We start from the raw sequence: 23,160 nt of genomic DNA, 5'->3' as shown, positions 1-23,160 counted from the left end.
ATATTAACCATTCCTGGGTTAATGGAATTCTAAAAAGTTAGGAACCATTTTACGTTTTAAAGCACAAAAATTCTTCCAAATTACACAAAACCCTGACACTTCTCCAGCTCCCATTTGAAAGTTCTTCAAATGTCCTGACTTAAAGGGAAAGAACTCAATGCTGCACATATTTAAAAAATAAAACCAGGGCTTAGACACTGATCAATACAATCAACTGCTTGCACCAATCTCCACTTTCAACTTCCCCTCAACATCTGCACTCAAATGTCTCAAATACAGAACTCTTTTCTCCAGGATTCCTAACTTGGTATGCATGGGTATCCACCTAGCTTGCTCAGAGAACTCTGAGCCTTATTACCCACACTTCTTTCTCCCAGCACAGCACAAAACCAATCAGACTACAGACTCTGCCATTTCAAATTCTCCAGACCTCTCGTGTCATTCCCCTCCTTTCCAATTTGTTGCTATAACTCAGATCCCCTTCGCATCTCTTGAATTAACACAGAAAACACTTGGAATCTCTTAGGTCTAAGTCCCAAGATATACATCTAAAACACAGAGCCTGAGCGGCCCCGGTGGCACAGCGGCTTATTAGCGCCACCTGCAGCCTGAGGTGTGATCCTGGGGACCCGGGATCGAGTCCCATGTCAAGCTCCCTGCGTGGAGCCTGCTTCTCCCTCTGCCTGTGTCTCTGCCTCTCTTTCTCTCTGTGTCTCTCATGAATAAATAAATAAATCTTTAAAAAATAAAAATAAATAAATAAAACACAGAGCCTAGCATTTGTAACTCCAACCTCAAAATCCTGTAATGTTCTGGTGATAGCATTTAGAATAAAAACCTTTTCATCCTCTCTGCCTTTAAGAACATGTTAGTAAGAGTATAAATCCCAGCTCTAACACTTACTAGCTATATGACTTTAGACAAGTAACCTTCTTATACCTCCATGTACCCATTCATAAAATGGGGAGCAGTATCTTCCCAACAAAGCCATTCTAAGGGATTAAATGAGTTAATACAAATGAAACACTTGGAATAGTGCCTAGCACATAGAAAACATTCAAAAACAAGATATTGTCACCGATTCCCTGCCCTGTCCCACCCAACAGGCTACTTGTACTTTTACAAGCGTTCATTCACTCCACAACCTTGAGTCTTATATGCTACAAAATGGAAATATAAATATGTGTAAGAAATGTTCTGTACTTACCTGCTTTCACACCTATTTCCCATGTGATTCCTCTCTGCCCCAAATACCCCTTTCTATCTACAGATAGCCTACTATCCTGAAGGTCTGCACCAAGTCAGACAAGCCCCTCAGACATGAGCCTCTGGTTCTGCTACATCAACCCATAAGGATATATTTTCCTATCAGTGGATCTGCTGTGGTACTCTCTGTTCCTCATTTGTAAGTCTTAATAGTCTATCTTAAATTATAACTTCTCATGTAGACAATACATCTGTTCTATCCAAATCAATTAGGAAGTTCCTAGATGAAAAAGAATGTATCATTCTCATCTCTGTAATACCTTACGCATCACAAGGGAGGTCAATACGTTCACTGAACCATTTGTTTTGAAAATATGTATACCCTACAAGTATTAGCTAACTTCCAACTCTGTCATTTTTTTAATATTTATTTATTTGTTTGTTTGTTTATTATAGACAGAGAGAGAGGCAGAGACACAGGAAGAGGGAGAAGCAGGCTCCATGCCAGGAGCCCAGCATGGGACTCGATCCCGGGACCCCAGGATCACACCCTAGGCCAAAGGCAGGCACCAAACCGCTGAGCCACCCAGCGATCCCCCAACTCTGTCATTTTTAAAACAGAAAAGAGTTAACCATGGGAAGAACTACTATTTGAACCAAACTTCTTTAAAACACTAGTACATTTTTAAAATTTTACTTATTTTTTTATTTCTTTATTTAAATTAAATTAACATATAGTACATTATTAATTTCAGAAAGAGTTTAGTGATTCATCAATCTTATATAATACCCAGTGCTCATTATATTATGTGCCCTCTTTAAGTCCATCACCCAGGTTCCCAACCGCCCCAACCCCCCTCCCCTCCACCAATCTTCCTTTTGTTTCCTATGATTAATAGTTTCTAGGGGCAGCCTGGGTGGCTCAGTGGTTTAGTGCCACCTTCAGCCCAGAGCATAATCCTGGAAACCCGAGACAGAGTCCCACATCGGGCTTCCTGTGTGGAGCTTGCTTCTCCCTCTGCCTGTGTCTCTGCCTCTCTCTCTCTCTCTGTGTCTCTCATGAATAAATAAAATCTTTCTTTAAAAAAAAAAAAAAAAAAAAAGGAGTCTCTAATTTTGGGGCCCCCAATGGCTTAGTTGATTAAGGTCTGCCTTTGGCTCGGGTCATGATCCCAGGGTCCTGGGATGGAGCCCCACATTGGCCTCCTGGCTCAATGGAGAGCCTGCTTCTTGCTCTGCCCCTCCCCCCTGCTCATGTTCTCTATCCTCTTGCTTGCTATCTCAAATAAATAAAATCTAAAAAAAAAAAAAAAAGAGTCTCTAATTTTTTTTGACAGTACCTAATTCATTACTCACCTCATCCAAGGATCCAAGTAGTTTACTAAGAGGTTTAGGAGTACTGACACTGTCAAGTGGAGTGCTGGGCCGAGGCATCGTGTTAGACATTGTCAGGGAAGGAGCTGGCAGTCCAGGAATAAAAACCTTTCCCACCTTTAAGCAATACAAAGATGCAGAAAAAAATATTGGCTTTAATGTATCATAACCTTAAATAAAATGTTATGGCACATAAGCATTAATTTCTTTTAATATTCCAAATTTTAAATAAGCTTTGAAATATTCCAAACATATCTAAAAAATGAAAAGAATTAAAATTTTATTAATTCCAACCATCCAACTACAAATGTCTTGGTATAATTTCTCTTGGTTTGACTCTTTCTCTTCATTACTAAAGACTTATTTCTGGCAGGAAAGTAGGTGAATGCTAATACAGTCAGAACATTATACAAAATTCCATGTATCATGCATTTTCCTACCATATTAGTGGTATAAACAGCAGAGACATTAAACTTTCAGAGACTACAAGCAACAATCTTGTTAACAATATCTCCAGACAGAGAGAATGATCAATTACCTTCACGGGGCTAAAAAAAAAATAAATAAATGAGACTGACTGATGCTCCAGAAATTAAATCCCAATATAATCCAAACTGCTCTTGAGCTCATAATCTGCCTTCTTCCCTCATAAACTCTCAAATATTTCTTCCTCAAGAAACTTTATATAAATTCTTCATTAAAAGAGTGAGTTTACAACCCATGCTAACCACCCCTTATTTTGGCTATCTGTGGGGTCTTCAGGAGAAACACAACAAAGGTTCACACCCACACAAGCTGAAAACTCCTGAGAAGACTCAAAGGAAATATTCAGAACTCAAGTGAAATTCTAACAAAATCCATATTTATGTCCATATACTACCCAAAAGCTAATAAAATTACAAAAGTTACCCGAATAAAATCCTCAGGATTAGAAAACAAAATGAGAGAGAGAACCAGTATATATAAAGTTCTTAAAAAGCTACAGAGACCTCCAGTTAACGAAAATATGGAGTAAGTACATCTCACTCTATTCCTCCCACTATTTACAATAGAATCTGTACAGATTTTATAATGCAATGCAAGACTCTGAAAGGTGAGGAAAAGAAGACACTGGCTAGGGACACGAGAACCAAAAATGAACCTATGCTGAATTCCCTAGGTGTTTTTGTTTCTTTCACTTTTCCGTAACAGGCCTTGAGCTCTCAAAGGGCCTGCAACCCAGAAATGGCCACAGGTACAAACCAAGAGAAACTCTGCTCTTCTTTTTTTCTTTGACAGAGAAAGAGAGGGAACATGTGTACACGTGTGCACATAAGCACAAGCAGGGAGAGCAGCAGCCAGGAGAGAGAGAGAAGCAGGCTCCCTGAGGAGGGAGCCTGATGCAGGGCTTGATCCCAGGGCCCTGAGATCATGATCTGAGCCAAAGGCAGACACTTAACCAACTGAGCCACTCAGATGCCCCGGAAACCTTGTTCTTTTTAGACAAAGTGTCAGAAAAAGAGGAACCAAGCAAGACAGACATCTTCACCATACCTGCCCCATTCCAGGAAACACTAAGAAAAAAAAAGCCATAGAGCCACTCAGATGCCCCGGAAACCTTGTTCTTTTTAGACAAAGTGTCAGAAAAAGAGGAACCAAGCAAGACAGACATCTTCACCGTACCTGCCCCATTCCAGGAAACACTAAGAAAAAAAAAACCATAGTCCTCAGTCTCCTCTGGAGCTACAGTCTGGAAACTACAGGCAGAGTTCTATCATTCCCCTTTTGAGAAGTAGGTGGCATCCCTCCCTGAGCATAGGGACTGTGGGCCAAGCTTGTTTTGCACAGCTGCCCTGCAGTAACTAGGTGGTATCTCCTCCCCTCAGCAGGCACTGCAGGTACAAAGACTATGGACAGAGTGCTGCTGTTTTCATTGCCAAGAGGCAGCGCCTCTACACCTCCCAATGGTGTACAAAAACTATGAAGGGGGAGGAACACTGTCTTTCATCCTTACTCTACAATAATAAGGCAGCATACCTCTCCCCTTCTAACCTCCACAGAAATTATTGGTGGAGTACTGTGTTCCACCCCCACCATGCAATAACAAGGCAGTAACCCCTCCCTGTCCCATTTAGGGAGTGAGATGAAAAATAGAAAGGAAGTAAGTAGAGAAAAGGATTTCTTAAATATGTGTATAAAATCCTGGGCAGGCCTCTGAGTGAGCCATGTGTGAAACTGACCAACAATGACACAGTAAAAGATCTGAGAACTAAATACTGATCTGTAACACCATTTAGTTCTCAGGCTGGCCTCTGGGTAGCAAAAAAGTTGGGTCAGACCACAATCTCATTAAGAGAGCAGACAAAAAAACAAACAAACAAACAAACAAACAAAAAAGGCCCCAGAAATACTGCTCTCCTTGGCCAAGAAAGTCAGGAAAGGAATAGCCTAACAAGATAAAAAACTTTGAGGCAGTAAGCAACCTACTCCAGACAAACACCATGGGAACAACTGTGTCCCATCTCTCAGTCATGTCAGCAAAGGCCAAGTGGGGTGCCTAGACTTCCATTCTCACCTGGCTTTAAAGAGGCACCAATTTGGGGGGAGAAAAAGAAGAAAAAATAAATAGTAATATAGATTCACAAGAATGTAAAGCAGTACTCAGTACTCTCATACTCTGCTGGAGATAAGGAGTAAGGGGAGATGTTGTAAACTGGTACAACCTACACCTTGGAGGACAATTTGGCCCATGGCCAAGTTGAATATGCATATACTCTGAAGGTTAAGAGACACGTGTAAGAATTTTTTTTAAAAAAAATAAAAAATAAAAAAAATAAAAAATAAAAAATAAAAAAAAGAATTTTTTTTAAAGTGTTACTAGAGGAAATAGCAGAAGCAAAATAAATACCCCCAGTGATGACAAAACAGTAAAAGTTTGGTATAACCATACAATAGACTACTGCATAACAGTGAATGAGTAAACAGCTACATGTGGACATAGGTAAATCTAAAAATAGTAATAATGTTGAAGAAAATAATGACATCTGGAGAAGACTAGATGGTATGATTTCCTTTATATAAAAATTCAAATTTAAGAAAAACTAAACAATTTACTTCTCAGTAAAACATGCTGTACATTGCAAAAAAGATTTACTGCAAAAGTCAGAATTGTGTCTATCCAGGGGGAGGCAAGGAGATGAGGATGCAGTAAGGAAACAACACTCTGCAGACTATAAAGATACTGGCAATGTTCTAGTTCTTAATCTGGACAGTAGTCATAGGAAGGGGCACTCCATTAGCCTTCAAATTATGTGTGCGTATGTGTGTATTTAAATTTCATAGTTTAAATCTTTAAAATTTACGTAATTATGTATGTAAATTTCACAACTGTTAAAAAATATATATGGCTGGGGATCCCTGGGTGTCTCAGCAGTTTAGTGCCTGCCTTTGGCCCAGGGCGTGACCCTGGAGTCCCAGGATCAAGTCCCGCGTCGGGCTCCCAGCATGAAGCCTGCTTCTCCCTCCTCCTATGTCTCTGCCTCTCTCTCTCTCTCTCTCTCTATCCTAAACAAATAAATCTTAAAAAAAAAAAAAAAAAAAATATATATATATATATATATATGGCCAATATATTACACATTTAATGAAACTTTACAAAAACTTTTGGAAACCTAACAAAGCTACCCATACATCAATTTCAAAACTACATTATTTATAAAACTTCAGGTTAAATTATTTTTAATTTTTTTTTAATAATCTACCTATACTCATAATGGTTCCCCATCTGTGCCAGATTCATAGCACCAATCCATAATAGCGGTTTGTCTTAGGTTTCCACATTGGGACCAACCTTAATTGGAGACTTCATTTTCAACTCTTAGAAAAATCTGCTAAATCCTACAGCCAGGTGGTCACTAATATTAAACTAAATTAACATTAAAAAATAATCATCAAGGAAGTGGTCCTACAAAAGGATGAAATGCTATTTATTACTTACCCGAACCACTCCTGTGTACAGCACCAGGTTTCCACTGCCTTCAAGGACCAGCATGGTATCTATCTTCTGAGAGAAACAAAAATTTTATTTGCCAATCTGTGCAAATCATAAAACATAGTAATTTTCAACTTTTCAAGAAATGTGCCTGCATTTACCTCCACTGGTGCTGCATCCTTTGCATGTATATTGGTGATGGAGCCAAAGATGAGCTGAGTTTTATCATTACTCTCTTGAAACTTTACACAGCTAAATTTTAAAATAAAAAGAGAAACAAACTACTGATATGTGCAACAACTTACAGTGATCTCAAAGGTATTATGCTGACTGGGAAAAGCCAATTTTGAAAGGTTACATACTGTTATGATTCCATTTATGTAACATTTTCAAATGACAAAATCACAGAAATGGAGAACAGATTAGTGGTCGCTAGGGGTTAGGGATGAGGGTGGGTAGGTATGGTGTATAGAACTACAAAGGAGTAGCATGAGGGACATCTTTGAAGTAATAAAGAAGTTCTGTATCTTGACTATTATGTTAGCAGAAATCTACATGTGAGAAAACCTCATGGAATCATATAAAAACACAAATGAGTACACGTAAAACTGATGAAATCTGAATAAGGTATGTGGATTCTACTTATGTCAATTTCCATGTTTTGATAATGTACTATAATTATATAAGATGTTACCTCGGGGGATAAACAGTGCATGGTACATAGGACCGCCCCCCCCGCCCTACTATTTTGCAACTGCCTATGTTTTAAAATTATTTCAAAATAAAAAGGTAAATAAGTGGACAAAAGATCTTAATTCACATTTTTACCTAAAAAGATAAATGGCCAATAAAAACATGAAAAGATGCTCAACATCTTAATCATTAGGGAAATGCAAATTCATATCCACTAGAAATAGCTACAAAGAGATGACAACACAATAAAGAAACTGGAACCCTCACAGATTTCTGGTGGGAATATAAAAGGATGCAGCCTATTTGGAAAAGTTTGGCAATTTCTTAAAAAGTTAAACATGAATTTAGTGTTCAACGCAACAATTCCACTACTAGATATCTCAAGAAAAAAGTAATCATGTATATTCAGACAAAAGACTTCTGCTCCAGTGTTCACAGGGCCATAATTCACAATAGTCAAAAAGTGGAAATAAACCAAATGTCCATCAACAGATGAATGTATAAACATATAAAGTGATGTATGTATCTACATAATGGACTACTACACTGCAAGAGAAATAAAATATTCATATATGTTACAACATGGTGGATCCTAAAAAACATTACGCTAAGTGAAAGAAACTAGCCACAAAAAAACTACATTTTGTATGATTCCATAAAACCACCAGAAAAGGCAAATATACTATGCAGAAAACCTACAGAGTGGCTACCTGAGGCTGGAAATCAGAAGAGAGACTGACTGTAAATCAAACTTTTAGGATAGAAAAGTTATAAAACCAGATTGTACTGATGGTTGCATTAACTCTGTAATTTTACTAAAATCATTTAACTATACACTTAAAACATGTTAATTTTTTGGTATGTAAATTACTTCAATAAAGCTACTTAAGTCAAAAAAAGAAAAAAAGAATAAGCAGCCCTAAGTTTATTTACAAAAAATCAGGGGAAGTATATGCACGCACTTACCGTAACTGGAGTTCAGACTCCACTAAAAAGCACAAAAACTTCTGCCCACATAGGTCAGATGTAATAAACACTTTTGAGGCCTGTGAATTTTTCTCTCTGTAGTAGATACATTAATAAAATATCTGTCAACATTGGTTCCAAAATCTGCCATCGTTAACTACTGATGAAAATATCTTGCAAGAAACCTTAAAACTACTTGGGCCAAGCAGTAACACTGAAGACCCCACAACACTTCTAAGATTGGAACTTCCTAAAAAAAAAAAAAAAAAAAAAAAAAAAAAAAAAAAAAAAAAAAAAAAAAACAAAAACAAAAACAAAAACAAAAACAAAAACAAAAACAAAAACAAAAAAAAAAGATTGGAACTTCCTGATCTCTAAGATTCCTTCTAGTTCTTTGATTCTGAGTCCATTTCACAGCTTTTCTGGGAATATATTATAATAAGTTTAATCATTATCAATGATCTTTTTAATTCCATATAATTAAAGTTACCTACTGCTAAAGCTGCAAACCTGAATTCCTATCCCTTAAAGGGTGTAAGGTATCACATTTCTTATAACGTCACCTCCACCCTAACCTAACCAACCTCTCTCTCTCAGATTAGGCTCTACTTCATCCCTCTTTTTGGAAATCATATCTCTAATTTCCAAAGATTTCCTTCTGGAAATCTGGTACAGAAGACCATAATTCTGTAAAATAAGGATCTGCAATATATTCAATTTAGCAAGAAATATTTAAAGACAAATGATTTTTAAATATAGGAAATTTTTATTTATGAGGAACAAAAACAGAGAAGCTACTTCAACACTGTATTCACAGCTTTACTTTCCTCCAACTATACCTATCCCCTAACAACATACATTTGCCTTCTGCATCACAGAGAAAACTGGACTTGAGCCCAACCTCTTCTCTATGTATCTAATAACCATCACTGCCTTTCATCTTTCTCCCCAAGGCTAATCTCTCCACTTGTGCTCCTTTCTGGTTCCTAGTTCTATCAGTCATTTCCTCTCTCCTGTATTTTCAATGCTTTCCCTACTTTGGATATAGTCCTTGCAGCCTACTCTCTCATATTAAGATAAAAATCTTAAAATATGAAGATGGACTGAATAATAAATGATATAAAGTACTGTTAACTGGCTAGGTATAAAAATGGCCTTGTGGTAAGATGTTCTTATGTTTTAGAGATACATGCCAAGATATTTAGTCTCAAAGACTAATTTTCTCTAATGTAATTCAGCAAGAAAATTCTCCCTTGACCCTGAGACTCCCTCTAATTTGTTTCCTCATCCCAATTCAAAGGCAATCCTTAAAATAATCTGTATGTCAATGTTCACTTCCTCATTCCCCATTCACTTCTTCCACCCCATTCCACTTCACAGCCCCTCTCCAAGTGCTCCGGCCAAGGTCACCAGTGAACTCACTGCCACCTACATACCACCTCCCTGAGCTCATCACTTAGTGCCACCCCCATCAGCACCTGGTAATACTGGCAGCTTTCTTTTTGAAAGGCTCTCTTTTCCAGTGTTCCATGACACTTCTGCTGCTTCTCCCACTTGACCTCTCCAGCTTTGTCTCTTTTTCCCTTTTTACCCCCAAAATCTTAAGTTTCCAAGACTTTAGTCTCTAGCACTCTTCTGACTCACAACCACCAGATCAATTATTTGGAGGACTCAGATCCCCTATGAGAATCTAATGAATGTTAAAACCCTCTCTTTAGGAAAAGTCCTATACATCACACGTGCACATGATTACTATATAATGCTACGTTACTGGAACCTCTGCCAAATGCAAACTCATCCAGAGGCCTTCCAGGAAACCAACATCTACACACTCTTTGACTTCCAATCTACCTCTCTTGCCCAAATCACCACTTATAAGCCAACAACTCCCACATTTATTGCTTTGCTCTTTCCTCTGAGTTTATGACCCATACATATAAAGCACCTTCTTAACAGCCTTTATCATATACAGCAGCCCTAAAGGGCAATCTTTCTCTAGCCTCCCCTTTCTCAAACCTTGCCCTTCCTTCCAGGATAAGCAGAGAGTATTTGCACATATTACATACTCATACTTCTGAACTTCTGATCGCCCTGCCTACTGTGTCCTTTTTCCCTTTATTCCCCAACAAATACCTATTCATCTTCCCAAGGCCCTATCAGTAAAGTAGGCAGTGCCTCTGTGTCACCAACCTTCAGCTGTCTCTTTTTCAGGAGAGGAACACCTATTAACCCACAGCCACTAGCACACACACTGGAATTGGCTGAATTAATGAATGATCAAAGAGAAAATAATAGAAAGGCCACACAGAACAGAGATCTGAGCTGCATTTCCCAAAAACAGCTGACACTCAACTAACATAAAGATAAAACTTTAAAAATACTATAAAATCCCAAGTTTCTTAATATACAGAAATTAGTTGTTTCTCCCTAAAACATCAAACACCTCAAATCTGAGAGATTTTTACTACTATGGAAGAAATAAGAAATGATAAGAGAATACTTTTATAATCACTTTAATATCATTAATATCCTCTATTGAAACTAAGGTAGCCTTAATATTTATGTTTTTATATAATTAGTTATATTAAAAGATTAAAAGGAAACCTTAAGTAAAACACTAAATATTTTCTAAGACTTTTACCCACATTTTTCTTCGAATATAAAAATATATATCCCAAACCTTATATTCGTAATCGTTTCTGTCCATAAATGGTCAATACAAAGTTCAGGAACAATTGGCTCTGTTTCTGGTGCAAGGAAGGAGCCATTAGAGCTATTTGGAGAGTGGGAAATACTGTGTCTCTTTGGAGACTGATTATGGCTTGAAAGGTTGAACCTCTGCACCCCTGAAAAAGAGTGCACTCCTAAGGCAGGAGAATGAGCACGACTGCAAAACAAACAGAGAAAGGGCATCACAATTAACAAGGCAGACTGATGGAACATACTTTGCAATCACAATTTCTAAAACTCTAGGTACCAAGTGCATTCATGGCATAATCCCAGTCAGAAATATTTTTTTAAGGGAAAAACTACTTAAATGGTTCACGCTAATGTGCTTTATTACGTTCCAAAGATTTAAAATTGTTGTTAGAATTCATCCTTTACTTTTAAAACTGAAAATTAGTTCATTTTCTGCCTCAGAACATGAATTGTTTTTATTATTCCAAAAGGTCCAAACTATATTCTTATATATCCAGATACGTACATACCAACAAAACTATGTCCCCATATTACCAGGTATACACTAATAAAAATGAAAAAGCTAATGCAAACAAAAAAGAAAGAAAGAAAGAAGGAAGGAAGGAAGGAAGGAAGGAAGGAAGGAAGGAAGGAAGGAAGGAAAAGAAAAGAAAAGAGAAAGAAAGAAAGAAAGAAAGAAAGAAAGAAAGAAAGAAAGAAAGAAAGAGAAAGAAAGAAAGAATTGCAAAATATTTTTGCAATTGATATTCATCAAACTGCTGCCATTTAGTGGTAATGAGGCAACCAATCTTACTGCAAACACAGCCAGCTTCTAAATAGGACTCATTTAAAAAAAAAACTAGCTTTTACTTAGTAAAAGTAACACAACTGGGATAATTACTATTTTCTGTAAAAAAAATACCCAAGAGCTGTCAACAGAGATCATAAATCTTTCGTAACAATAAGAGAAAGTTTGAAAAGAAGGTATTTCTTTCTTGGGAGATCCTGTTAAAACAAGGAAACACTTCCACACTTAATTCCCACCTTAGAGCTGCCATGTTGGAAATAGAAGGTGAACGAGAGTGTAGACTGGGTGAGGAGGTCGAGCGACTCTGACTGTGAATGGAGGAGTAATTCTGGAAAGGTGAAGCCACGGGAGAATCTCCTTTGGAGAGGCTTCTGAGGTGTGCTGTGAGGGAGCTACTACTGGCCACATTCTGTGGGGTTCCCCCCTGTTCAGAGAACTTTAAGACAACATTCTCTTCCTTAAGTCAAAATGATGAGAAGGGGGGAAAAAAAGGCAATAATTAGATTAAAAGGGTAATTTCCTGGTGAGAATTCAGGGTAGAAGCCAGTTATTAAAGACACAATATTTCCTTTTTCCTATAAAGCTCAATGCATTTCACAAATGATTCTCCCAAACACATGTGAAAGTTTTCAGTGTTAGCTATCCTTTCCTACTAAGATGTGACTTGCCTTTATCCTTACCTCTGTTTTGACTCTCCGGAGAGCCCACACAGAATGCAAACTTTGAACAGTGTCATAGGTCATTATAATGGAGGGCTCAGTGTTGAGAAAAACAATTTTCATTGCATGATCTACAACATATTGCACCCTTGATGAACCAAAAAGACCTTTAAAGATAAAACAGAAATGATCAGGTATTGAACAATGAACTTTGTAAAAACAGTTCTTTATGAAGTGACTTCCTGTAATTCCTAAAGAGAAATTCAGCCAATTAAGACACAAAATCCATTAACATAGAATCACCCTGAATTTTTAAATTTACTTTGGGCATCAACTTCCTCAAGATACGTAAAGATAAGATAAAAATACATTACCAGTTTCATTCTCACACACATGCAATTACATGTTAAAGATGTATGCTCACTCAATGTCCCATCGGCCACAGGCAGAAGGTCCGTGACCACCCAACAGCTGACCTGTAAACTGCAATCAACTATTCTGCCAAGTTTGACCTCTTGACTGTTTTCTTCTCTATGAAATCTGTCCTCTATAATAACTATTCAAACACAGCTGAACAGTACACCTTTTACTGAGCATACATGCAAAATAAGTTTTCCCTAGTGAGTTTAACTTTTACTTCTATAGTACCCTGAAATGATTTCTATCTATAACCTTATTTGACAGCTTCCTAAATGCTTCCCTCTGTTAAAATACTTTTTAATTTTCAATAATTATTTTATAAAATGAGAGGTATTTTATAAAGAAATGAATAAAAATCACTCGTAATTCAACCATCTCAAAATATCCACTATATTAGGGAGTATTCCTTGTAGTGTTTTTTTCCTACACATATACATACTTTTTATGCTTTTACAAAATTAGAATCACACTGTATTCAGTTTTATATTCTACTTAACATTATGAGTAAGTAATTCCTGAGATCATTATTATTCAAAAGCATGATCAATAATGGCTTCACACCATTCAGTCACAGGCTCTAATGTGTGTAATTAGATAGTCTGTAATCATTACCAATATGATATAGAATTATCAACAAACGTTTTTGTAAAAGGCCAGAGAATAAATAGCTTAGCTTTGTGAACCACATACTGACTGTTGCATAATGTTTTTTTCTACAATTCTTTAAAAAGATAAATACCATTCTTAGCTCATAAGCCTTACAAAAACAAGCTGTTGGCTGGATTTAGCCCATGGGCTGCAGTTTGCCAAGCCCTGATACAGAAGATTAAAATCTTAGTGGAATTTCAGAATATGTGCTTAGGATAAAGTACTACAAGTGAAACCGGTAAAAAAAAAAAAATAATATATATATATAGAAGTATTTTTTTCAGTTTCCAAGTCCTCATTATTTATAATTACCTATCATATTTGGCCACATTTAAATTTTTTAAGATAAGCATCTAGAAATACTCACAGGAAATACTAAAAGTTCTGCATCTCAGCAAATTAGTTTATTATGAACAGCAAAAATGATTAAACAGAAGTCTATGAACCTATACTTTTTTTCTCCAACAACAAAAAACAATTTTAGTTCATCTAAGTATTATTCATTTACTTATTAAGGAATTACTGAGGAACAGAGTCAAGAGTCATCTACAGATAGGTTAGCAAATCTATCAATATTCCTGATTGATTATAGGCCCTATTTTTAAGAAAAGAATAACTATTAAAACAGTTAATACTGTTTCAATAGTTGGTATTAAGTTCTTGCTTTAATATAAATTTTCATAATAAAAATGTTCAAACTACATTATTTCTATAAAACAAGCCAATTAAAAAAAAAACAACTCAATTTTCAAAAAGCTCCTTCATTTCCTCCCATCTCCTAAACTCAAAAAAAAAAGAACGTATATGAAAGAATTTATAAAAATACACTTACTTCCAGATTTACAAACAAGTGGGGTTATTTCATCTAGTGGATGCAGCATGCTGAACATAGTGGGTAAAGGTTCTCTAGTAATAAACAAATAATCAGTGATCACCAACACAGAATCATTCCATTTGTACGCAAATTATGCACTTTTTTCCTGCAAAGAAATATCTTCTCCAGAATATACAAGCAACTAGAAACCTACCATCTCACAAAGCAAGCCTCTAAACGTTTTACAGTATCTTCTATTTCATTCCTGGAAATCGGTCTTCTTGTACATGGTAATTCCATGCATGCACACACACAAGGAAATCAATATAGCCCAGGAAATCTCTACAAACAGCAGTCATCACATTACAGAACCAACGGAGTAATAAGCATAAGGCAGTCTTCTTTTTTCTTTTTTTAAACCTCTCTTAGTGGCAGTGTGTCTTTGGCAGCTAAGAAACAAATTTAGTGTCCTACCTCCATTTACAAAGTGTCCCACCCCCAAAAAAGGAAGAAAAACTTCAAGTAAATAAAAAGGCTGCATTTTTTTAAGGAATGATTAAAAAGGAGAAAAAAATAGGTCTTCTACCTAAACACAGAAAGATTAAAATCTATAAGCAAATTTTTAAAACCAGTGTCTACTACTTGCAGCAGACTATGACAGGTACTGGTATGTTACTGCCCTTCAGTAAGCTCACAATTTATTAGGAAGACAAGGTAAACATGCCACCAATAAGCATCTACCATTTATTGTGCACCTGATATGTACTAAGTCCTACATCAAAGATTATGTGCATTAGCTCATTTAATCTTTGCATAAATCCAAGAAGTTAATGATAGTACTTTTGTAACAGATAAGGAAACTAAAGCTAAGAAAGCTGTAATGACTTGCCCATAATAACACAATGAAACAATGACAGCTTTAATAACAGAGTCTTTTTTATCCTTCAGTATGTGCTTGTTTAATTTTACTATGGAAGGGAGAAGGGAAGCAGTAGATAATGAAATGCCAAAACAGAAATAGAGCTCATAAGTATACAATATTGAGATAAGAGAAAATGGCATTTAACTACGCCGTTAGCATGGAAATTATCATCACCTTGAACTTTTTTTTTTAAGATTTTTATTTATTCATGAGAGACATAGAGCAGCAGAGACATAAGCAGAGGGAATAGCAGGCTCCCCGCAGGGAGCCCACTGCAGATCTCCATCCCAGGACCCTGGGATCACGACCTGAGCCAAAGGCAGACCCTCAACCACTAAGCTGCCCAGATGCCCCCATCATCCTGAACTTTTAGGTAATTTTACCTCAAAACCAACACCAAAAAAAGCCCAAATAATATACTGAACTGAGTAAAACGAATACCTGGGTGGACCTGGAGGTACCTCATGTGTAGAACTGCTTCGTTCAAACAATAATCCATATTTGGTGGGCCAAACATTTGCAACCTATCAGGTAAAGGACAAGAAAAAACAGAAGTAAAAGAAATTACTCTATATAATATGTGCTTAGGAAACTATAAAACATTAGATTTTGTTCCAATGTAATAGCTTTACAAAACAATGTGATCATTAACTATATTTTTTTAAAGTTCAAGACAAAATCAAACCTAAGAAAGAATTCAATCAGAAATTCCTGCCACTGGCTAGTAACAGTACCAAAATGACAATGTGATAAAATTTTAATATAACACTAGGTATAAAAAAGATGGTGAGAAACAGGAAAAAGACTAATTTTGGTCTTGTGCTTTAATATTACAATTTCTTTTTATTTTTTATAAAAAAAAATTCCATAATTCGCTTCATTAAAAAATTTATTTTTTATGCAAAGGATGGAAAAACAGTAAGAAGTAAAACTGTTAAAATTTGGTTACTTTATCTGAATAAAAATGACATTATTGATTACTACAAAGCATAAGGATAGCAAAAAAAAAAAGGATAGCAATACTTCTGCAACCAATTAATTCAAGAATATTATACAACTAAACACAAAAACAGTAAAACACTCGATTTACCTGAAAAGGTAAAGAAGCTATGTAATCTTTTCCTTCTACGCTATGCATGTTAATACATGAGCTTTGCAATATACATATGCATTTTTCTACTTCATTGCTACCTGAAAAGAAAGGATACAACAAGATTTATGGTTTTTTGTTTGTTTGTTTTTTCAAAAAAAATTTTTTTCAACAATCACAAACTGCAATTTCCAACAGCACAAATTCTTTAATGTACCATAAAAAAACTGCTTAGGCTAAATCACTATTATTAGTGGCTACTTATTTTGAACAACAACAAAATCCAAGGAGATAAACATCTGGAGTAAGATGAAATAAAATTTCAAAAAAAAACTTACTGTAGGCCTTCTCAGACTTATCCTGTGATATAATGAAGTCACACCACAATGCCTAAAATCAAAACAAAATAGATTTACCTGAGAAAATTTTATCTAAATAATAACCTATTCACTAGTGGCATCCGACTAATAACAATGACACCTAGGTAATACCCGTACCTCCTTATCATACCATGGGAACAAAAAAGAGTAAGATAAAATAAAATTAGACTAATTAATAAATATTGTAAGGAGAGACAAACTATGTTTGCAAATAAGTTTTAGAAAGCTAAAGAGTTATCAGAAGTGTTCAAAACTACCAAGCTATTTTATAATCTCCAGACTTACCTAATGATCTTATCATTCTCAGACTGTATTAGACTCACATTAGAAAAAAAAACTTTAGAAAAGCTAACATTTTCCTGTCTTAAAGGCCCCCCTCTCATAAAATAAAAACTAGGAAAAGTTATTAGACTTCAATCTGCATGCTTGACAATTACTTATTGAAATTATTTAGTGGCATTTCTGTTTCTCTAAATTGTGGTAAAATATATGTAACATAAAACTTATCACTTTAACTATTTTTTCTTTCCTTTTTTTTTAAGAGAGAGAGGGAGGGAGGGAATCTTAAACAGGCTCCACACCCAGTGCAGAGCCCAACTCCCAAGTTGACCCTGAGATCATAACCTGAGTAGAAATTGAAAGTCAGATGCTTCACTGACCGAATCACCCAGGCACCCCTATTTACAAGCAATCTTAAAAGAAGGTAAGAGAAAATAGATAAAATGTCTAACCACATATCTATGGAATCTAATAAACAGGCAATCATTCTTGGGAGAAATTAAGATGGAAACACAAAAGCAAAGAATTATTTGGACATCATCAAATCCATTTTTCACGTCTACACTAACCATATGGATTATATATGGAAAAATTATCATCAAAAAGATCACTGGCGGGATCCCTGGGTGGCGCAGCGGTTTGGCGCCTGCCTTTGGCCCAGGGCGCGATCCTGGAGACCCGGGATCAAATCCCACATCGGGCTCCCGGTGCATGGAGCCTGCTTCTCCCTCTGTCTGTGTCTCTCCCTCTGCATACAGACTATCATAAATAAATAAAAATTAAAAAAAAAAAAAGATCACTGGCAGAGTTCCTGGGTGGCTCAATTGGGTGAACGTCCAACTCTTGATTTCAGCTCAGGTTAGGGTTAGAGTCGTGAGACGGAGCCCCATGTGGATCTCCATACTGAGCATGGAGTCTGCTTCAGATTCTCTCTCCCTCTCCCTTTGCCCCTCCCCCAGCTTGCACAAGTGCCTGCGCTCTTTCTCTTTCTCAAATACATAAATAAAATCTTACCAAAAAAAAAATAAAAGAGAGATCAGTGACTTTAACATTTCTGAACAGAAACACTTTCACACATGCCCTCAGGTTTTGGAATAATTCAGTTTATCTTTCCCAATAAATTGTTAAAAGAGTATACTCTCATCAGGAAAGTTAATGGAAAAATAATAATAAGCAGTGTCCAGATACAAAGATTTCAGTGTTCCCCAATAAGAAATTTAACATTAGCCAAAAAGCCTCCAAAATCTCCTGTAAACAGCCTAACAATTAATTCAACTACTATAAATGTATTCCTTTTTCCCCTCAACTTTTCATTTCTGAAAATTCTCAGTAAGAAAAGTTGTAGTACACTGATATCTGTCTCACCTAAATCTAAGTTATTAATAATCTCCCAATCTGTTTATGTGCATGCATTTTATGTACATGTGGGGTTGAGGGGGCACTATTTGAATTACATATCATGACACTTTACCCCTAGCCACTTCATCATGCAAATAAAGATGTTTTCCTATATAGCCACAAAACTGTCATCCTAAGAAAAAAATAACTTTTTTTTTAAGATTTTACTTATTTGGGATCCCTGGGTGGCGCAGCGGTTTGGCGCCTGCCTGCCTTTGGCCCAGGGCGCGATCCTGGAAACCCGGGATCGAGTCCCACATTGGGCTCCCGGTGCATGGAGCCTGCTTCTCCCTCTGCCTGTGTCTCTGCCTCTCTCTCTCTCTCTGTGTGACTATCATAAATAAATAAAAATTTAAAAAAAAAGATTTTACTTATTTACTCATGAGGCAGAGATGCTAAAATTCAAACCAACTCACCTGTTGAACAGGACTGTCAACTGTAAACGCTTTATAAACAGCCAATGCCTGGCTTTTACTTCCTTTGCTCCAGATCACCATATTTCCAGCCACATAGAGTTCCTCATCATAATCCACTTCTTCTCCAATTTCACTGACGCCTTTCCTTAACTGCCAGCTTTCCTTAAAAATTAACATATGTAAGACATGTTAAAGCACGCTCTTTTTCAATAGTATGGAACAAGATTTATTAATTAAGTAAAAGAGTCATCCAGATACAAGTCTCCTACTCTCTCTCTGCCTATGGAGTAAGACTCAATCCAAACCTAACTCTCAGAAAGTTTGGTGCCACTGATTAACGGACAGTGGGTGTGTATTATAAATCTTACAGGTTTCATGAACGAGAATTTACTCAAAAATTCTGTATTAACTGCCTTATGTTACTATATTATTCTGCCGAAAATATAAACAAAAATTATACTTATCTATAGATACAAAAATGAAACCAACATACTCGGGACACTAAAAGGGTATATTAAGTATATGTGAGGGTGATGGAAAAGGAGTAGTGAGGTATATGCAGGAATTACTGGTAATAATGCAGACTTCCCCATTTCACAACTGCATGTACATTCACCTTCCTTCACTTGTCCTACCCATTAAATGAATGAGAACAAGAAAGGTTTAGATTTCTAACTACATAAACCTCTCTTCCCTGAGATTTTGGTAACCCAAAGGGATACAAGAAAGGAATAAGGCAGGAAAGAAGACTGATTTTCTGATACACATTTACATCTCATTCCTCTATTTAAGAATTACTACTCTACCTACTTGTGCAGAATTTTTTTTCTCCTCTAGAAACATGCAGATCTTTTGCAGCGGGGACTATTTCTAACTCTACCACCTACTCCCCAAAACATGAAATCTGGACTCTACATACTAAATGAAGAGAAGGAGATTTAAAATAGACCATAATCATACTACCAAACTGGACTCTTGAGTTACACATGTCTAAAATAAATAACTATGAGTTACACGTGTCTAAAATAAATAACTATGACACTATAATACAATGTTATTACTTCCTTGATTGAAATTACCAAATAAGAATCTTGACTCTACAAGTTGCATCATATTCATTTCTCAGATGCATCTGAGTAGCCTTAAATTATAAACAGATCACATCACTCTACGTTTCAAAAAATGTACTGGGAAACTTAATGGAACCTTCTGTTTCTCGTGGATTGTAACCTCCTGAAGGGATCCCACCAAGCCAGCAGCACCATCAGAAGACCATAACTCAGAGGCTGGCTGCAGCTGGCGAAGCTGAAGGTTCAAAGCATTAGGGTGGTGCTTGCAGTGGTCTCGACCGAAAGGAACAAATTCCTGCAAATCCCCGGCTGCAATCATCGTTGCCCTTTCTTCATAGAAGTTCGACATGGGTTCCAAATATCAACATTATTTCTGCATGAATTCAAAGACATTCTGGTCAGCTTCTAAAGTCAAAACCAGAATAAAAATATCATAAAAGTTTACAGAAGTCATTAATCCTTAGATGAGTGTCAAATAATTCTATCATATTGTAGGTATACAAGTAATCATAGTACCAAAGGGCATTCCAGATTCCATGAAAAGCATATCTAAAGGATCAATGGCATATTGGAATGAAACAAAAAAATATTACTTCTAATTCATCAGTAGTTGAGTACTGCTTTTAGTTGACCCGTCCACAAAAGACCGAATAATCCATTAAATGTCATCAGCAGTTCTGACACTTCAATTCATTTAAACATATAATTACAACCAATTCCAAATTTTTGGTCAAACCAGAACCAATGCATGAATAACCCTGGCCACAGAATAGTCATGCTGGCAGTAAATTTAAGATTGCTAGCTTTTAAAAAAAAAAAAAAAAAAAAAAAAAGACTGCTAGCTTTACATTAGTACAATCTATGAAGATACAGTTCATTAGTAGATAAGCTATGGGTGGAATAATGCTCCTTTATCTCCAAAATATTTCCATATACAGTAATCGACAGCTAATAAAATTCTGATGCTCTGCCGTGTGATATATAAGGTGGATGCCGGTTCTGTGTCTGAGACAATACCTACATTAGAAATAGGCTTTGTGGCATCACATTTAAACTGCAATCCTCGAACATGGAAATCAAAACAAACATTTGGTATCAGCACTACAGACAAGAGTTTAACTAAATTTGACTGTGATTTCTCACGTGAGGGTTTTTTGGCATCCATTTTCCTTGCTGCACTCTCTAAGCATCTGTAGTTCCTACGCAAGTTCCTATACAGCAACCAGAGTCGCGAAGCTATTTTGCTGTGAATTAACATTATTCCTGAGATTACTGTATGTCAAAATGGTGGCACTTATTTCCTCCTGCTAAAATTCAGAATTGAGAACAGGTGAATTTAGGACATAACTAATAACGTGCCTTATAAAACTTACAGGAAAACAACAAAACTCTGCTGGTCTTCCTATTTCCTAGTCAACAGGAGAGCCAGCATTAAACTTGCGACTTTATCCAACTTCAGTTGTGCAATTTCGAAATGTTATTCTATTAAAACTTTGAGAAAATTACATTATTATGTGATTATTTTAACAGCGCAATATTCTTCAGTACGATTAAAACATACTGAAGAGGGATCCCTGGGTGGCGCAGCGGTTTAGTGCCTGCCTTTGGCCCAGGGCGCGATCCTGGAGACCCGGGATTGAATCCCACGTCAGGCTCCCGGTGCATGGAGCCTGCTTCTCCCTCTGCCTATGTCTCTGCCTCTCTCTCTCTCTCTGTGTGACTATCATAAATAAATAAAAAATTAAAAAAAAAAAAAAAAAACATACTGAAGACTTTCATAGGGCAGCCCGGGTGGCTCAGCGGTTTAGCGCTGCCTTAGGCCCGGGGTGTGATCCTGGAGACCCGGGATCGAGTCCCGCATCGGGCTCCCTGCATGGAGCCTGCTTCTCCCTCTGCCTGTGTCTCTCATGAATGAATAAATAAATATATTTTTTGAAAAAAAGAGTTTCATAGGAGCCCCAAATTTTTGTGTTTACTTATTAGAGGCAACATTAAAAAGCTACATATAAAAGTACTATATTACATTAAATAGGCTATAAATCAAGTTATCAGCATCGTTTACTAGAAACAAAAACGACCCTGCCCCAAAGTAACCACCAAACTGCTTCAAGAGACCCATTGACCGTGGAGACCCAGGATCGAGTCCCGTGTTGGGCTCCCTGCATGGAGCCTGCTTCTCCTTCTGCCTGTGTCTCTGCTTCTCTCTCTCTCTCTCTCATAAATAAATAAATAAATAAATAAAATCTTTAAAAAAAAAAAAAAAGAGAGAGAGAGAGACCCAGGTGCACAGGAAAGGCATCTTGCGTGGAGTCTCCGCAAAAAGGCAGAGCTTCCTCAGCCTCCTTAGGGTTAGGTGAAACCGTCAAGCTAGCCCCCGGACCTCGGAGAATCCTGTCCGAGGAGCAGGGGGCCGACTTAGAAGCTGAGGCCCCCACGGGACACCGCGTCCGGCTCAGGAAGGAAGTCGGCGCGGCGCGGCGAGGCGAGGCGAGGCGAGCTGCCCCCCCGCCCCCGGGAAGCCCGGTCCGCAGGCCAGGGACCACCGGGCGCAAACGCGTGCTCAGGGCCTGCCCCCGGGCTCCCGGCCATCTAGTCACCGCACGGAGGTCCACCTCGGCGCCGCTGCGCGGATCACGGGACACGCGGGGAACCACCGGCCGCTGCGGGCCCGGCCCGCACCTGTGTGACTCGGGACGCGTCAGGCGCGGCGAGCCCCGGCTGCTCCCCGGAGGCGCGGGGCCGAGGGGGCCCGAGGGCAGCGGCAGGGCCGGTCACGGGGACGCCTCGGCCGCCGCAGCTTCTCATTCCCTCTCCCTCCTCTATTCCGGAGGAAGAATGGACTGCGGCTGCTGGCGCGACAGCGAACGACAGGCAGGCGTGCGGAGAAGCCACTCAGGCGAGATGTTCAAATGAACGCGTCCATCTTAGCCTTCCCGTCCTGCCTCGCGCGGGGGCGGGGCGGGGCGGGGCGGGGAGGGGCGGGGCGCCGCGGGAGGCGCGCGGCCGTAGTACCTCGGTCCTAGCGCCTGCGCAGCCGCGGGGAGAAAGCGCGGGGCGGGCTTTCCAGGGCGCTGCAACCTCCCTCCGGAGGCTCCGGTCTCTGCTGCAGTGTGTACCGTGATAGGTCCCTCCTGGCGTCCAGATCTTCTCCAGGTGGTGTCATTACAAGCGTGAACTGCCTCTTTCACTTCAGCCTCCTGACCCCCAAACTGGAAGGATGTACTTCCAGGCTTGGGGCAGAAAGGGATGTGCTGATTTTTCTCTATTTGCCTGCCAGTGCGCTTTAACTTTTTGGATTCCGGAGCCTTTGAAAAGTTGAAGTTAGGGAGGCTCCTACAAAAACGTAGCGCGACTTTTTGAGCTTCATA

At 38.0% G+C, this 23,160-nt stretch overlaps 1 protein-coding gene across 4 annotated transcripts in view; it reads right to left on the bottom strand.

The window, feature by feature from the left end:
- ANAPC1 (anaphase promoting complex subunit 1) overlaps positions 1–22,725 on the bottom strand; it is a 113,131-nt gene extending 90,406 nt beyond the window's left edge. Inside the window, exons 1-14 of one of the 4 annotated variants that reach the window (XM_072770240.1) lie at positions 22,472–22,725; positions 19,929–20,165; positions 18,723–18,884; positions 16,588–16,639; positions 16,250–16,350; positions 15,601–15,683; positions 14,256–14,329; positions 12,377–12,522; positions 11,933–12,153; positions 10,890–11,096; positions 8,210–8,305; positions 6,712–6,802; positions 6,557–6,622; positions 2,563–2,697 (exon numbers count right to left, since the gene is read on the bottom strand). In XM_072770240.1, coding sequence (XP_072626341.1) covers positions 2,563–2,697; positions 6,557–6,622; positions 6,712–6,802; positions 8,210–8,305; positions 10,890–11,096; positions 11,933–12,153; positions 12,377–12,522; positions 14,256–14,329; positions 15,601–15,683; positions 16,250–16,350; positions 16,588–16,639; positions 18,723–18,884; positions 19,929–20,141 — 1,647 coding nt within the window. In that variant the 5' untranslated portion in view covers positions 20,142–20,165; positions 22,472–22,725. Of the gene's footprint in view, positions 1–2,562; positions 2,698–6,556; positions 6,623–6,711; positions 6,803–8,209; positions 8,306–10,889; positions 11,097–11,932; positions 12,154–12,376; positions 12,523–14,255; positions 14,330–15,600; positions 15,684–16,249; positions 16,351–16,587; positions 16,640–18,722; positions 18,885–19,928; positions 20,166–21,165; positions 21,281–22,471 lie in introns of those variants that run through there. The other 3 variants (XM_072770242.1, XM_072770241.1, XM_072770243.1) reach the window with 3 other exon arrangements.
- Positions 22,726–23,160: the final 435 nt, after the last annotated feature.

The sequence above is a fragment of the Canis lupus genome, chromosome 12 (assembly GCF_048164855.1).
Source record: "Canis lupus baileyi chromosome 12, mCanLup2.hap1, whole genome shotgun sequence".
Taxonomy (NCBI): Eukaryota; Metazoa; Chordata; class Mammalia; order Carnivora; family Canidae; genus Canis; species Canis lupus.
Note: the sequence above shows the minus strand (reverse complement) of the source record. Positions and strands in the feature narration are given on the sequence as shown.